The 16747-nt window shown below is 42.8% G+C and overlaps 1 protein-coding gene across 1 annotated transcript in view; it reads right to left on the bottom strand.

Moving 5' to 3' along the window:
• dcc (DCC netrin 1 receptor) overlaps nt 1–16747 on the bottom strand; it is a gene marked incomplete at its 5' end in the record, with an annotated part of 148172 nt that overhangs the window by 107788 nt on the left and 23637 nt on the right. Inside the window, 1 exon segment of the mRNA XM_056290895.1 lies at nt 1430–1584. Coding sequence (XP_056146870.1) covers nt 1430–1584 — 155 coding nt within the window.

Here is a 16747-nt window from a genome sequence, read left to right as displayed (position 1 = left end):
AGCAGGAGTCTCCGTGGACTATGATGAAAACAGGAGCTATGCACTGGAGAGAAAAGGAGTGAAAGCCAGTAGGAGCAAGACAAAATATATATGCATGAATGAGAGGGAGGACAGCAGGATGGTGAGGATGCAAGGAGCAGACGTGACAAAGGTGGATGAGTTTAAATATTGGGGTCAACTGTTTAAAGTAACGGGTAATGAAGAAGAGAGGTAAAGAAGAGAGTGCAGGCAGGGTGGAGTGGGTGGAGAAGAGTGTCAGGAGTGATTTGCAACAGAAGGGTACCAGCAAGAGTGAAAGGGAAGGTTTACAAGATGTAGAGAGGCCACCTATGCTGTATGGTTTGGAGACAGTGGCACTGATGAAAAGGCAGGAGGCAGAGATGGAGGTGGTAGAGTTGAAGTGACAAAGATGGAAAAGATTAGGAATGAGTAGATTAGAGGGACAGCTCAGGTTGGACAGTTTGGAGACAAAGCAAGAGAGGCGAGATTGAGATGGTTTGGACATGTGTGGAGGAGAGATGCTGGGTATATTGGGAGAAGGATGCTCAATATGGAGCTGCCAGGGAAGAGGAAAAGAGGAAGGCCAAAGAGGAGGTTTATGGATGTGGTGAGGGAGTACATGCAGGTGGTTGGTGTGACAGAGGAAAATGCAGAGGACAGGAAGAGATGGAAACGGTCAGCTACTGTGGTGACCCCTAACGGGAGCAGCGGAAGAAAGAAGAGAAGAGCCTGCATTACCTAGCCATGGTGTAATTTGAGTTGCTCTGATATTCTGCTCAAACCACGATTGTGACAATGTTAAGAGATTTCAGTACGTGCTAGCTTGCTTGAAAGTTTAACTAGAACTAGAGCTTGCCAGTTAATTTAATGTAACACTTAGCTACCAAAGATCAGAGGCAACCTGACGCAAACTTTCTTGCATTAGTATCATTTTGTAACATCAAAACTTTTTCTGAGCAAAATATCGCAGCAATTTTAAATGTTGGTATTAAAAGTTGTTATTAAATCAGTTTCTGGCCTATTTTTTCCCCTATCTTGCCATCCACCTATGCCACATACTGGCCTCCAGCCACCTATGCTACATACTGGCCTCCAGCCACCTATGCCACATACTGGCCTCCAGCCTAACTTGATTAACGGGATGGTTCATATCAACTTAAACATTACAAAATTAAGCCTAGCAAAATGGCTCTGTCAAGATGTGATTTAAGAGTTTAAAATGCATCCTAAAAGCTATTCTGCTTCATGGAATTGAGGTATTGGGCCCAGACCCCGAATCAAATTACATCAAATCTGACAAAAACTGAGCTGAAATTTTGTAAATGTGCATTAGCCGGACATGGAAATGTTTTGAAAGAAGCATGCAGAGCTGAGACTGGAGTTTTTCCTTTGTGTCTGGAAATACAGACTCTTATGTTGTGGTACTTACTATGACCTGGAAGTAATCACTGGGTATCACTTCCTCTCCGTTCTTCATCCACCTCACTGTGGGCGGAGGGTTCCCTGTCACAGAGCACTCCAGCTCGATGTCTGTCGACTCGAACGCCAAGCTGTTGGTGGGGTAGTTTAAAAAGGTGGGTGGAACTGTGGAGAAGAGATACAATAATAAATAACAATGTAACAAGTTTGAAAGCTTGGAAATAAATACTCTTTCATTTACTACACAAGTGAAACATGAAAACATATACAAATTCTTGATAAATAATAATAGTCTTGTATAAATATTATTATTAATTAATAAATAATAATAATAATAATGAATATTCTTAATAAATAATAATAGCTTTGTATAAATTCAATTAGATTTTTTTTTGCATCTTTCCCCGTCCCCGGTCCCCCCCAATTGTACCCGGCCAATTACCCCACTCTTCTGAGCTGTCCCGGTCACTGCTCCACCCCCTCCGCCAATCCAGAAGGGCTTCAGACTACCACATGCCTCCTCCGATACATGTGGAGTCACCAGCCGCTTCTTTTCACCTGACAGTGAGGAGTTTCACCAGGGGGATGTAGCATGTGAGAGGATCACACTATTCCCGCTAGTCTCCCCCCCCAAAAAACAGGCGCCCCGACCGACCAGAGGAGGCGCTAGTGCAGCGACCAAGACACATACCCACATCCAGCTTCCCACCTGCAGACACGGCCAATTCTGTCTGTAGGAACGCCCGGCCAAGCTGGAGGTAACACAGGGATTCGAACCGGCGACCCCCGTGTTGGTAGGTAACAGAATAGACCGCTACACTACTGGATGCCCCACTGTTCTTATTTTTACTCTAATTTGGTCTTACTCTTCTTGTCACACTGTTTTAGAACAGCGCTATATAAATAAAGTTATCAGTCAATAGGCTACAGAGTCTAGTGCTGCTGTCAATCAACATTGATATGCATCTAAAAATGTGGCAAAAATATTCATGACAGCATTCCAAGCTATGTTAATGTAAAAGACAATAGAGTGATGGTGATGTAAATGCGATTTTACTGTCTCACTGCTCATCCAGTCTCCTCTCTTTTCATCACAATTGTTTTGATTATTTTGCAGGTTAAAGATTTGTGCATTGAATCTATGTGTACATGCATGTGAGCACTGGCGTAACATATTTATTATGGGCCCTGGTGCAAGCAGCCCTCGTAGACCCCCCCCCCCGTCTCTCTCTCACTCGCTCACACACACACACCACCACCACCATAGGTGGGCTTGGTAAGTAATTTTAGTAATTTATTTGTATAGCACCTTTCACAGATATACAATCACAAAGTGCTTCACAGCATAAAATATGACAAATAAAATAGAAATATCAAAGTAACAGACAAAGTTGACACAGATGGGTTATTGTAAAGGTCAGTACGTCAAAAGATTGGCTACACTTCAGAACCACGGAGAGCGGACTCACCACGGACAGAGTTCGGAAACCTAAACAGACGGTCTCTAAATCAAATCAGTCGACAAGGCAATGAAACAAGTCAACAAAGCAACTAGGCTGTAATATAGCTAATAGCCTTGTCATTCGACAGTAACAGGGGAGCACACATCAGACTAAAAACCTGCTAGATTGCATGGTTTGGCACGCACGCAGCACACATTGCAGCTTTCCTTTTTTCCCTTGCTCTCCTTCCTCTTTTTACATCCACTTTTATGTGTGCAACTCATGCTTGCTTGCTTGATTTTATTTTTCTAACATTACTTAGGTAGGCTAGATAGGTAAATGATATTGCGCACGCTAAACAAGCTATCGTCACATGCTCAAAACAGACACGTAACATTGGACTAGGACAATGCATGCAGAAATATTGACGGCCCCCCCCCTAGCGACGGGCCCTGATGCCACTGCACTGGCTGCACCACCTATATTTACGCCAGTGCATGTGAGAGACAGAATTCAACTGAAATCACTATCATTCATTTTGATTATCAAGGCTGACTTCACAGATTTTTGTGTCAGTTGTACGACATTTGTGTGTACAGGGCTGCGAAATTGTGCTTTTACATTTGCATGTTGTGTGAAAGCAGTCAGAAATCTGTATCTCTGTCTGTATCTCTATCTGTCTGTCTGTATCTCTGTCTGTTGGCCGGTCTTGTCTGACTGTCTGTATCTCTTGTCTGTCTGTGTCTCTACATGTCTGTCTTGTCTCTCTGTCTTACTGTACATGTCTGTTGGTTTGTCTGACTGTCTGTATCTGCCTCTCTGTCTGTCTGTCTGACTGTATATCTGTCTGTCTGTATATCAATCTGTCTGTCTTGTGTCTTCTCTATCTCTGTCTGTCTGACTGTATATCGGTCTGTCTGTGTCTATCTTTATCTGTCTTGTCTGTATACAGGTCTGTCTGTATCTCTATCTGTCTGTCTGTGTGACTGTATATCTGTCTGTTTGTCCGTATCTTGATCTGTCTGTCTTGTCTGTCTGTCTGTCTGTCTCTCTATATGTCTGTCTTCTCTGTCTGTCTGTCTGACTGTATATCAGTCTGTCTGTCTCTGTCTGTCTGTATCTTGATCTGTCTGTCTTGTCTGTCTGTCTGTCTGTCTCTCTATATGTCTGTCTTCTCTGTCTGTCTGTCTGACTGTATATCAGTCTGTCTGTCTCTGTCTGTCTGTATCGCTATCTGTCTGTCTTGTCTGTCTGTCTGTGTTAAAATACAAAGATGCTGGACTAATAGTGAAAGAACAACAGACACAGAGAGAGAAAGAGACAGACAGAAACAGGAAGACAGAATAACAGATAAGGAAACAGAAAGAAAGAAACATTCAGGGAGCAAAAGAAAAAAACTAAAATTCATAAAAATGAAAGAAATACAACCCTGAATCAATACCAAAATATCCCCCATCTAAATGACCCCATGTGCTGCTAGAAACTACATTAGCATGACAAAAACCTGAATGCACGCACACACACACGCGCGCGCACACACACACACACACACACACCATTCAAATGGAAATCTCTGTGATCAGTCATTACAACGAACATCTGGCATAAAGTGTGTGTGTGTGTGAGAGAGAGAGAGGGAGAGGGGGGGAGGGAGAGTGACAGAGGGGGGAGGGAGAGTGACAGATAGGGAGAGAGCGAGGAAAGAGAGAGAGCGACAGAGAGGGAGAGAGAGTTTTTTTTTAATTTTAAAACAAGTCTTTAACAAAGAAAGAAAATTATCAAAAAACAGACTTGAAATCTTTTTAAACATGTAAACAATATTTGTCAAATTACAAACACTCAACATGCATCTTCTAACAATCCCCCCCAACAAAACCATTCAACAGCTCAAAACATTATAATAAACAGGCAAGACCCTTTTATCCGAGCTCTGCAGCAGAAACCAGCTCATCCTTTATGGTTGAACACAGCACCTCTTTATAACACCACATGGTTGTGGATGTGTCCAGATCTTTATAACACCACATGGTGTGGATGTGTCCAGATCTTTATAACACCACATGGTGTGGATGTGTCCAGATCTTTGTAACACCACATGGTGTGGATGTGTCCAGATCTTTATAACACCACATGGTGTGGATGTGTCCAGATCTTTATAACCCCACATGGCGTGGATGTGTCCAGATCTTTGTAACACCACATGGTGTGGATGTGTCCAGATCTTTATAACACCACATGGTGTGGCTGTGTCCAGATCTTTATAACACCACATGGTGTGGATGTGTCCAGATCTTTATAACACCACATGGTGTGGATGTGTCCAGATCTTTATAACACCACATGGTGTGGATGTGTCCAGATCTTTATAACACCACATGGCGTGGATGTGTCCAGATCTTTGTAACACCACATGGTGTGGCTGTGTCCAGATCTTTATAACACCACATGGTGTGGCTGTGTCCAGATCTTTATAACACCACATGGTGTGGATGTGTCCAGATCTTTATAACACCACATGGCGTGGATGTGTCCTTTATTGAACTCTACCTTATCCTGGCCTGGGCCATCCTGCTAAACAACAGTTCAACATCACTTCTACACACTCTTCACTTCTTCTTTTCTGGCTCACATACAGGGTTCGACATTAACCATGTCTCGATGGCCTGTGGCCATAAAAAGTTACTCTGTGGCCACCATATATCCCCAGTAGGTGGCCCCCTGTGGCCACCAAGTCAAGGTAAAATTAAAATAAAAAATACCCACTGCCCTTCGCAAACGCAACGTCACAGTTCCACAAACATCCCGATTCATTCATGCCTTTTAATTCAACATTCTACGAAAACAGCTAACAATAACTTAATTTTACTTGTCGCCGGCTAGCTGCCGATATGTCAGGGCTGCTGAAGTATGGGTTTACTAAGCCTAACGTTACTCAAGCTGCGAACACGATCCCTACAGAAGAACCAGAAACACAAAAGGTGCACTATGAAAAAACGGAACGGCAACGAAAATTTAAGAGTGAATGGAAGCAGGAGTTTAAATGGCTAGAAAATGACACATCTAAGGACGTAATGTACTGCGGTGTGCCGCCAGTTTCCTCAACAAGCCGAGAAGTCTAGCTCATTTTTCATCAGAAACAATGCCTTCAGGAAACACCACATCACAATTCATGGGAAAAGTGGACAACACAAGGTGTACAGTTGCACACCTTGCAGTTACATCGCCGGAAAATACACCAATGGGGAGACAAATACGTGAAATGGAGAATGGATAACGGGAGAAAATGATTAAAATTTTCAACATTGCATACTATTCTGTACGCAGTGCTCAGCGTTTTTGGTTTTTACCGATTTTCACCAAAAAATACTCAGATCTTTTTAAAAGGAGATCGGTTTAAACTGATTTCACTCGGATTTTATGTTTCCACGGATCCAAAAGTTGTTCCTGTTCATGTGAGGTTATGTAACAGCGCCCTCTTGTGGCGAAATTCGGCATGCTGGATGGCTTTGAAAAATAAAAACCGAAAACGCTGAGCCTTGTTGGCTAGCTCGCGTAGCAGATTTTCTGTTTGTACTGCAGCTAGTTACTCATAGTTAATGGTGTAAACGCTGTTGTCGGCAACTTTACTGCTGTAGATTCATTCCTCACATCTACAATGACATCTGGGAACCAACCAGGCACGGCGTTATGGGTGGGCCTGACGGTCCTAGGCCCACCCACTTTTCACCAGGCCCACCCTACAATTTTCCTACCCAAAAAAATATATGATATACATGATTTTTTACAAATTTTCATTTAGTCATAAATGATTCGAAATCAGCGAAATAATCGCATGACTTTGTGCTAAAAATAGTTTTTATAAACATCATTTTATATGTTGATGTTCATGCATAAGCAAGGTATATGAGACACGTGATGTGATGTTCAACGCCGGCGGGATAGGCTAGGCTAGGCTAGGCTAGTTCCAACTGCCATACCACGAAATGCCCTTTGCAATGCAGCCGACTTTGTTGCTAGATGGTCTGATGCTGAGCCATGTAAAAAAGAAAGGCCGATGTTCATTACTACAGGGTGCCTACTCTGTGACGACAATAAATGTTTAATGCATCTTCTCTATGTGCCTTTATGAAATCGAAAAAAAACCCCGGTGTTAATGAAATCATCTAGCATAGCCCATTGTCTTGTGATCATAGAGATTTGTAGACTGTGATTGACAGTGATTGATAATGAACTCTAGTAGCATGTCTTTACATGACAGATAACGTTATGAGCGAGTTCTGAATACTGGCTCGCTGCTCTGCTCGCGTTACTCAGGCGTTCCAGTTCAATTCATTTAAACCTCCTTCCCAAAGGGGACTTTGCATGCCCTACGCAACGCTGTACTACCAAACTGCACCACTCTAGGTAGCGCGTAGGGTGGGTATTGGGACAGGGCCTTTGATTGGGTGGTTGCTTGGTCACAGACCTGTTGCGCCCTCTATTGGTCGGTTAGTGATAGAATTATAGTTCAAAATGGTCACTCACTGGCTTTCAACGTTGGCAAGTGATGGTACTGCTGCTGTTCAAGCAAAATATATTTTGCACTGAGTAATTTTTAACATTTTGGCTCATTTTGTCAATGTTGCATGAATTATGAGGGTTTTTTGTGATTACGTTTGTTATTCTATCTAGCTCGATTTTGGTCTCAAAATGCACCAAATTGATGCATTTAAATTGTCAATATTGAAAAATTTTCTTCCGGGGGAGCATGCCCCCAGACCCCCCTACGGAATTTCAGGTCCATCCATAATTGGCCTGGCCCACCCAAAGCTGAAATCCTGGAGCCGTGCCTGGAACCAACACTGGAGAAGCTGTGCCAAGCCCACTATATTTCGGTTCTTGCGGATTATAATTCTACTGCTTTTTGTAATGTTTTTAATGCACACATGACTGACACTGGGACAATGCTGGGAGGGAGGGAGCAAGCAAGCAAGTGAGAGTGTATGAGGCAGAGGGATGCGAACAAGACTGAACTGAGACTGTGAGAGAATATATGTACCATATATTTACAAAAACTTGAGTTTCAATTTAAATAATTATAAAAAAATGTCATTCTGCCCATGTTGCCCAGTTGTGTTAAATTGCCTTTTCTGTGTTTTTACAGGGCTTGGTGGCCCATGGGGCCAGTGCTTAAAAATATTAGCATCTGACGTGACATAAATGACATAAATAGCCATTTTTGCCTGTCCTGCAATGAAGTTTAAGAGTTGGCATTTAAATTTTACATGTTGTATTTGAAACCAAAAATAAAAATCTGTTTGCAAAAACGTCCCCCAGATGATCTAAATAAATGTTCTAGTAGCAGACACAGGGGTGTAAGCCTCACACACACTAAAAAACAATGAAAAACTGTTTCTCTCTGGGCACAATAGGGACAGTTGTCGTTCACATTAGGGTCTCGCACAGAAACAAATGCATTGAATGCCACTGTGCCATTCAAGACCCTCCACTGCAGACCACCAGCTTTTTTAATTAACGGTGGTTTGTATAAACCCTCCAGACTGGCTTCATATTCTCTCCCAAGCCCAGCTGGGCTCTCCAGGGTGTATCAGTCCCACCACTGAGAGAGATAGAGGAAAGAGACAGAGAGGAAACAGAGAGAGAGGAAAGAGAGACAGACAGAGAGCACGAGACAGAGATAGAGGAAAGAGAGACAGACAGAGAGCGGGGAAAGAGAGAGGAGAGACAGACAGACAGAGATAGAGGAAAGAGAGACAGACAGACAGAGAGAGAGAGGAAAGAGAGAGATAGAGAGACAGAGATAGAGGAAAGAGAGACAGAGGAAAGAGAGAGACAGAGAGATACAGAGGAAAGAGAGCAACAGAGAGAGATAGAGGAAAGAGACAGAGAAGAAAGAGAGCGAGAGGAAAGGGGGAAAGAGAGAGAGACAGAGAGAGGAAAGACAGAGAGAGGAAATAAAGACAGACAGAGAGAGGAAACAGACAGACAGACAGACAGAGAGCAAGAGAAAGAGAGACAGAGAGAAAGAGGTAGAAAGTGAGAAAGAGAAAAAACAGCCACACGTTTGTACATATTTGTTTAAGAGTAAAGTGTGTGTGTATCAGCGCACACAGTTGTTTGAGACAAGGATACATGCGAGTATGCAACTTGGTGTCTTTATGACAGAACAACAGAGAGAGACAGAGAAGAGGGCGTATGTCAGAGTGTGTCTGTGCATGTGTGTCATGTGTGTCAAAATCACTGTCCTGAGGTTGTGTCTGAAGTAAAATCCCTATTAAGACAGGGGGAGATTAATAAAATCTCACACACACACACACACACACACACACACACACACACAGTCTTTCTCCAAAAGCAGTGCCATTATAGTCAAAACTTGATCTTTATCTCTCGCTGTTTATCCATCTTTCAACCTATTCTCTCTCTCTCTCTCTCTCTCTCACACACACACACACACACACACAATATGATAAGATCAACTTTAAATGGAAAAATGTCAGGGGCATTATAAAGCAGAGCTGTCTTCACAATACATTTTCACACACAATACTACAACAGATCAAACAGTAACACACCACACCAACCAACAAACCACATGTCAAAGTGTACTGCACATGTAGTACACACAGCTCAGACTCCAACTTTACCTCTGTACCTACTCCTTTCATATTCAAGCTCACATTTTAAGGAAACATTTAATGTGAACTTGTATACTCGTGTGTGTCACGCTCTGCTCCTCTGACTCAACATCATGCAGTTTATTTGGGGCCATTATGAATCCTCCAGAGAACCCGATATGGAGAGGGCAGGAAAGTGTACGGACAGTTCATGAGATATGTGGTGTGCAAGAAAAAGTTCACAGTACACCAAAGAGTAAGAAGTAGAAGTACTGGAACTGTGTACTGGTGAGTATCGGCCCACTTCGAGCACCGGCATTATACTTGTCGGCCAACCAAGAGGTCGCATGAGTAATTCTTCAAGGATCGCTAGTTTGCTATTCTCTCTTCCAGTTTCAAATCCCATCTGTGTGGCCACAGGGTCACTGTAGTTAACATGACAATATTTCCTCTTAATTCAGCAGTCTGGATTAGCATCACGGATATCAAGACAAGAGAGATATAAGGTCTTATTTCCTGGTAAATATACGTAGCTATGTATGTAGTAAAAGGCTGACTTAGCTCACTTGCTTTACATCCATCAGCAAATAACATCTGCCAGTAAGCACATGCTTGGTGTTAACTTATTATCTAGTGTTGTATTGCAAATCAGAAGTTCCCTTCATTTTCATGACTTGAATAGCAAATTAGGAGTTCCATTCATTTTCATTAAGCTTTGTTGTTAATACAGACATCACAGAGAGGCGGAAAAACAAAGAGAGAACGCCCAGGCCAGGCAGGGAAAGAAAAGAGGAGGGAACAGGTAGAATGATGTACCTAAAAGAGCAATTGATGTGCATGTTTTAAGAGTCAAGATTACTTTATTTGTCCCAAGGCATATTTATTTGTCTTGGACATAAAGGCTGCCACACAAAAATACATACATTATAGTCCATTAACAGAAATAAAGTGCATAGCAAAGAAAAGTGCAGACATAAAGTACATTCAAATACGTGCAACATCGCCCCTCTTTTCACATCCTCCTTATGTCCTGAGTTTAGAAGATTCACTGATAGAGGGATGAGAGTTTTGAAACATGTTCAGGTATCTTTCCCTGTATTTAATTGGAACCCTGTAGTGTTTACCTGATGGGAACAGTTCATATTCTGAATACAGGACATGAGAGGGGTCAGCGAAATGTTCCTTGCCTGCTTAGCTATTGTCTTCTAAAAGAGCATTTGGAGGGAGGGATGCTCCCTAACCCCCCATCATTTTCAATGTTGTGTGGACCAGTCTGTGTATTTGTGATTTCAACTTAACTGATATGTACCAAACCAAGCTGAGATTCTGTAACGTAATATACTCTCTATTACAGCATGATAAAATAACATCACTACCCTCCATACAACCCCCAAATTCCAGAGTCTGTGCAAAAAGTAGAGTCGCTGTTGGAGCTTGGTACATACATAATTTACATGGACATGCCAAGACAGATTATAGTCGACATGTACACTACCGTTCAAAAGTTTGGGATCACCCAAACAATTTTGTGTTTTCCATGAAAAGTCACACTTATTCACCACCATATGTTGTGAAATGAATAGAAAATAGAGTCAAGACATTGACAAGGTTAGAAATAATGATTTGTATTTGAAATAAGATTTTTTTTACATCAAACTTTGCTTTCGTCAAAGAATCCTCCATTTGCAGCAATTACAGCATTGCAGACCTTTGGCATTCTAGCTGTTAATTTGTTGAGGTAATCTGGAGAAATTGCACCCCACGCTTCCAGAAGCAGCTCCCACAAGTTGGATTGGTTGGATGGGCACTTCTTTGAGCAGATTGAGTTTCTGGAGCATCACATTTGTGGGGTCAATTAAACGCTCAAAATGGCCAGAAAAAGAGAACTTTCATCTGAAACTCGACAGTCTATTCTTGTTCTTAGAAATGAAGGCTATTCCATGCGAGAAATTGCTAAGAAATTGAAGATTTCCTACACCGGTGTGTACTACTCCCTTCAGAGGACAGCACAAACAGGCTCTAACCAGAGTAGAAAAAGAAGTGGGAGGCCGCGTTGCACAACTGAGCAAGAAGATAAGTACATTAGAGTCTCTAGTTTGAGAAACAGACGCCTCACAGGTCCCCAACTGGCATCTTCATTAAATAGTACCTGTTAGAGCCTGTTTGTGCTGTCCTCTGAAGGGAGTAGTACACACCGGTGTAGGAAATCTTCAATTTCTTAGCAATTTCTCACATGGAATAGCCTTCATTTCTAAGAACAAGAATAGACTGTCGAGTTTCAGATGAAAGTTCTCTTTTTCTGGCCATTTTGAGCGTTTAATTGACCCCACAAATGTGATGCTCCAGAAACTCAATCGGCTCAAAGAAGTGCCCATCCAACCAATCCAACTTGTGGGAGCTGCTTCTGGAAGCGTGGGGTGCAATTTCTCCAGATTACCTCAACAAATTAACTGCTAGAATGCCAAAGGTCTGCAATGCTGTAATTGCTGCAAATGGAGGATTCTTTGACGAAAGCAAAGTTTGATGTAAAAAAATCTTATTTCAAATACAAATCATTATTTCTAACCTTGTCAATGTCTTGACTCTATTTTCTATTCATTTCACAACATATGGTGGTGAATAAGTGTGACTTTTCATGGAAAACACGAAATTGTTTGGGTGATCCCAAACTTTTGAACGGTAGTGTACATATAAGTATTTGCAAGAATGAAATTGGGTAACACCAGCATTACGGATCAGTATTGGAGAATGATCCCCCAGATGTCCTGGATCAAAAATAATTTTTCTGTCCCCCCCCGATTTTTTTCTCCCTTTTTCTCCCAAATTGTATCTGGCCAATTACCCCACTCTTCCGAGCTGTCCCGGTCGCCGCTCCACCCCCTCTGCCGATCCAGGGAGGGCTGCAGACTCCACATGCTTCCTTTGATACATGTGGAGTCGCCAGCCCCTTCTTTTCATCTGACAGTGAGGAGTTTCGCCAGGGGGGACGTAGCACATAGGATGATCACGCTATTCCTCCCAGTTCCCCCTTCCCCCTGAACAGGCGCCCTGACTGACCAGAGGAGGCGCTAGTGTAGCGACCAGGACACATACCCACATCCGGCTTCCCACCTCTAGACACGGCCAATTGTGTCTGTAGGGACGCCCGACCAATCCGGAGAAAACATGGGGATTCGATCCGGCAATCCCTGTGTTGGTAGGCAACGGAATAGACCGCCACACCACCTGGATGCCCCATTTTTTCTTATTTTGCTAGTGTTTACAGTAAGATAATGGTCATCACACCATTGTACAAACATTTCAACCTCTAAACTAAAGCCAGATATGCCAGTGTCTGTATCCATAAGTCACAAGATGGCGGTGTCATCAGAAACCTTGACAACTAAAGTGCTGGGATGACTGCTTTTACAATCATTTGTATATGGTTTAAACAGAATAGGAGAACACACACATCCTTGAGAGACACCTGTGTTGATGACTTTAGACTCAGATGATGTCTGGTTCACTCGGACCTGCTGGGTCCTGTTGGTCAAAAAGGAGTGATACCACCTGATGATATATGGGTTAACAGACTTCTGTCTGAGCTTCGTGAGAAGGATGTGTGGCTGCAGGGCAGTAGAAACAGAGCTGAAGTCTACAAACAGAAGTCTGAAACAGGCCTGACACAAGGGTTTTCAAGGTTTTGCAAAATAAAGTGTATTATGGTAAGTATTGCATCATCAGTGCCAGTCTTTATATGCAAACTGATAAGAATCTAGCTGTCCATTTATGTTTGACTTCAGCTTCCACACCGTCATCTTTTCCAGACACTTCATTACAACAGAGGTCAGTACTACTGGTCTATAGTCATTGTTTTCCTGGGGAATGGGCTTTTTTTTTGGAAGAGGAGTAATAACTGCCTTTTTCCAGAGAGATGGAACTATATGTGAATGAACCGACCTTTGAAAGACTGGTGTAAATTCCTCTGCACATGTCTTCAAAAGGAAACCTGAGACACCATCAGGGGCTGTTTCGTTATTGGTGTTTGTTCTTTTAAATAGTCCTGTGACTTCTCTGGGACTAATGTGACAACACCGGTTATTTAACTGTTTAAAAGTTAAAATGCTGTTATTGTAATAATCATTTCTCACCTTTTATTCTGTTCAATAAAGTACTATAGAGTCATAGTATATTGTGCAAAAATGCAGGCTATGCAATGAAAAATTCCTAAATTTTCTAGAGGAGGACCCCCAGACACCCTGCCAAATTTATGTGGCCACAACTTTCCAAATCAGACCTACACCCTTGTGTGTGAAGATGATGAAGTAACCTTGTAAGTTGGGGTAATATAGCCGTTTATTGTGTTGCGTACCAACATGGGGATCGGCGGTTCAAATCCCCATGTTACCTCAGGCTTGGTCGGGAGTCCCTATGGACACAATTGACCGTGTCTGCAGGTGGGAAGCCGGATGTGGGTATGTGTTCTGGTCGCTGCACTAGCGCCTACTCTGGTCGGTCAGAGTGCATGTTGGGGGGGGCACTGGGGGGAAATAGCGTGATCCTCCCATGCGCTCTGTCCCCCTGGCGAAACCCCTGACTGTCAGGTGAAAAGAAGCAGCTGGTGACTCCACATGTATGGGAGGAGGCATGTGGTAGTCTGCAGCCCTTCCCAGATCGCCAGAGGGGGTGGAGCAGCAACCGTGATGGCTTGGAAGAGTGGGGTAATTGGCCAAGTACAACTGGGGAGAAAAGGGGGGGGGGGATTATGCAGCCACCACTTTCCAAACCAGACCTACACCCTTGTTTATGAAGATGATGAAGTAACTGTGTAAGTCTATTTGTATTGAAATGTGCACTTCAAAAGTACATGTGGAAGTGGATGTCACTGTACACATGTTGATGAAAGCCCATTTCCTCAGGGAGGGAGGGAGGGAGGAGGGGGGAGAGAGAGAGAAAGAGAGAATAAAATGTTTGTTGGAAAGTGATGAATTGTGTGTTTCTGAGAAGGATAGATCGTGAAAGAGGTCTGTGTATATGTGTGTTCATTTATTACGTTATACCTCAGTCCCTGAGCTGATCTGGACAGGCAAATCAAATATACCAAAACTAAAATCCCCGCTTACAAGTACTTCAGTTGGTACTGTAATCCAAACAGGTCAAAAGTTCACTTTGTCCTCAGAAGACCGGATTACATTAAAACGACACACTTGTGTTCAGCAAAAAAAAAAAAAAGAAAAAAAAAAGTCTTAACAAAAAACAACAAAACAGAGTAGTTAATAGATGGGCCTTTTTTGCCAAAACTGAACTCGGTTCAACTTCAATTCAATTTGTTTTGATTTATTCAATTCAAATCAATACTGGTGTTTTATGTTCCTCCGGTTGACCAAAGATAGTACAATAGAGTCATGCTGCAGACTAAATGTGTTTTGATTGAATACTATTTACTACACTAGTACTGGTTGTATGCAGTAATGTACTCATATGTAGCAAAGTATTCACAGTCTTTATGTTACTTTTGTCTCTCTATAGACCCCACATGACCCCCTCCCCCACTTAAACAGTAACAGCCCTCTTGCCAGTCAACCAGGTCAAATCTACTTTGCAGTCGAATATTGATGACCAGTAAAACCATTTTAGCCTCGAAGCTTATCGATCATAAAATCATTTTTTACTGATTTCCTCACATCGTCTTAGCCCATCGATTAGTGACCACTCAGCTATCAATGTATTTCAAAGTGCCTTGAACTTCGTGACTAAAAAAATCCATTAAATTGGAATCTATTTCAATTATCTTTGGTTTCAAAGAGATATTTATTGTTCCATTACAACCCCAATCTTATACTGTTGACTACTGGGTGCTGCCCAGTATGACCAGTCTGCCCAGTACCCAACAAAGTCTTCTTCAAGAACAGACTTCTATGAAAGCATTGTTGGTCTATATTTGTATCTATTTTTATATGTTTATATATGTAATTTTGATCATATATTTTTCTTTATGTGATTGTATGCAATTAATATGCAATATGTCATTATATAAATGTGAAAAATGTGTTCTTTATAGTGGTTATTATTTATTTTTTTATATTTCTTCCCTCTTGTTATCCATCCATCCATCCATTATCCGAAACGCTTATCCTGCTCTCAGGGTCATTGGGCGGTAGGCGGGGAGGCCAAGAGAACACTGATGAGGCTGGAGCAAAGTACAAGAGAAGAGAGGGTGTCTGGGTGGCGTAGCGGTCTATTTTGTTGCCTATCAACACAGGGAACGCCAGTTCGAATCCCTGTCTTACATCCGGCTTGTTCGGGTGTCCCTACAGACACAAGGGCCGTGTTTGCGGGTGGGAAGCCGGGTGTGGACGTGTGTCCTGGTCGCTGCACTAGCGCCTCCTCTGGTTAGTCGGGCGCCTGTTTTGGGGGGGGGGGGGACTGGGGGGAATAGCGTGATCCTCCCATGCGCTATGTCCCCCCTGGTGAAACTCCTCACTGTCAGGTGAAAAGAAGCGGCTGGAAACTCCACGTTTCGGAGGAGCCGTGTGGTAGTCTGCAGCCTGGATCAGCAAAGGGGGTGGAGCAGCAACAGGGACGGCTCAGAAGGGTGGGGTAATTGGCCAAGTACAACTGACCCTTCGCTAAGCCACGCCCCCGAAATGCAGACTGGCCAGTCAAAGCACAGCATAGGACAGGCTCCGACAGAGGTCCGACACTTTCATGGCGGCGGTCCGTTGACGCTGATGCAAAAGTTTCAGATTTTCTTCATTTTCGAGCTTGTTTTGTGGACTTTTAGCTAGTTATGGTTAAATGTTGTGCCTGGGGCACTTGTAACAGTGACACTCGTTACCCGGAGAGGTTGGAAGGAGATGTACGTTTTTTTTCCCTTTCCAAAATCAAAATCAAACCCTGAAAAGTGTAGGCTGTGGATAAAGCTATGTGGACGTCCTCAAATCCAGTTGAACCCCTCAAAGATCAACAAGCACAGCTTTGTCTGCTGCAAGGTAAGTAATTACTTTTATTAACCGTAAAATAATGTTAAAGCTTGACGGACTTAGCTACAGTAACTAAGGGGGGCGGGCCTTAGCAAAGGGTCAATTGGGGGGAAAACGGGGGCGGTGAAGTATAAGAGAAGAGGAGGCAGAGTTGGTTGCAGGGGATAATATTGGGCTGAGTGACAAAAGGGCTGACTTAAGCAGAAAACTTGGGGGGGAGGGTCCCTACAGGACCGAGCAAAAGGTGTGCTTGTGAGAGCTCTGTTTTCTATGTTAAGAAAAATATACTTAGCACAAAAAGTAAGGA

Source organism: Lampris incognitus, chromosome 12, assembly GCF_029633865.1.
Source record: "Lampris incognitus isolate fLamInc1 chromosome 12, fLamInc1.hap2, whole genome shotgun sequence".
NCBI classification, from domain to species: Eukaryota; Metazoa; Chordata; class Actinopteri; order Lampriformes; family Lampridae; genus Lampris; species Lampris incognitus.
The sequence above is the reverse complement of the archived record's forward strand: the minus strand, read 5'-3'. Positions and strand labels throughout refer to the sequence as shown.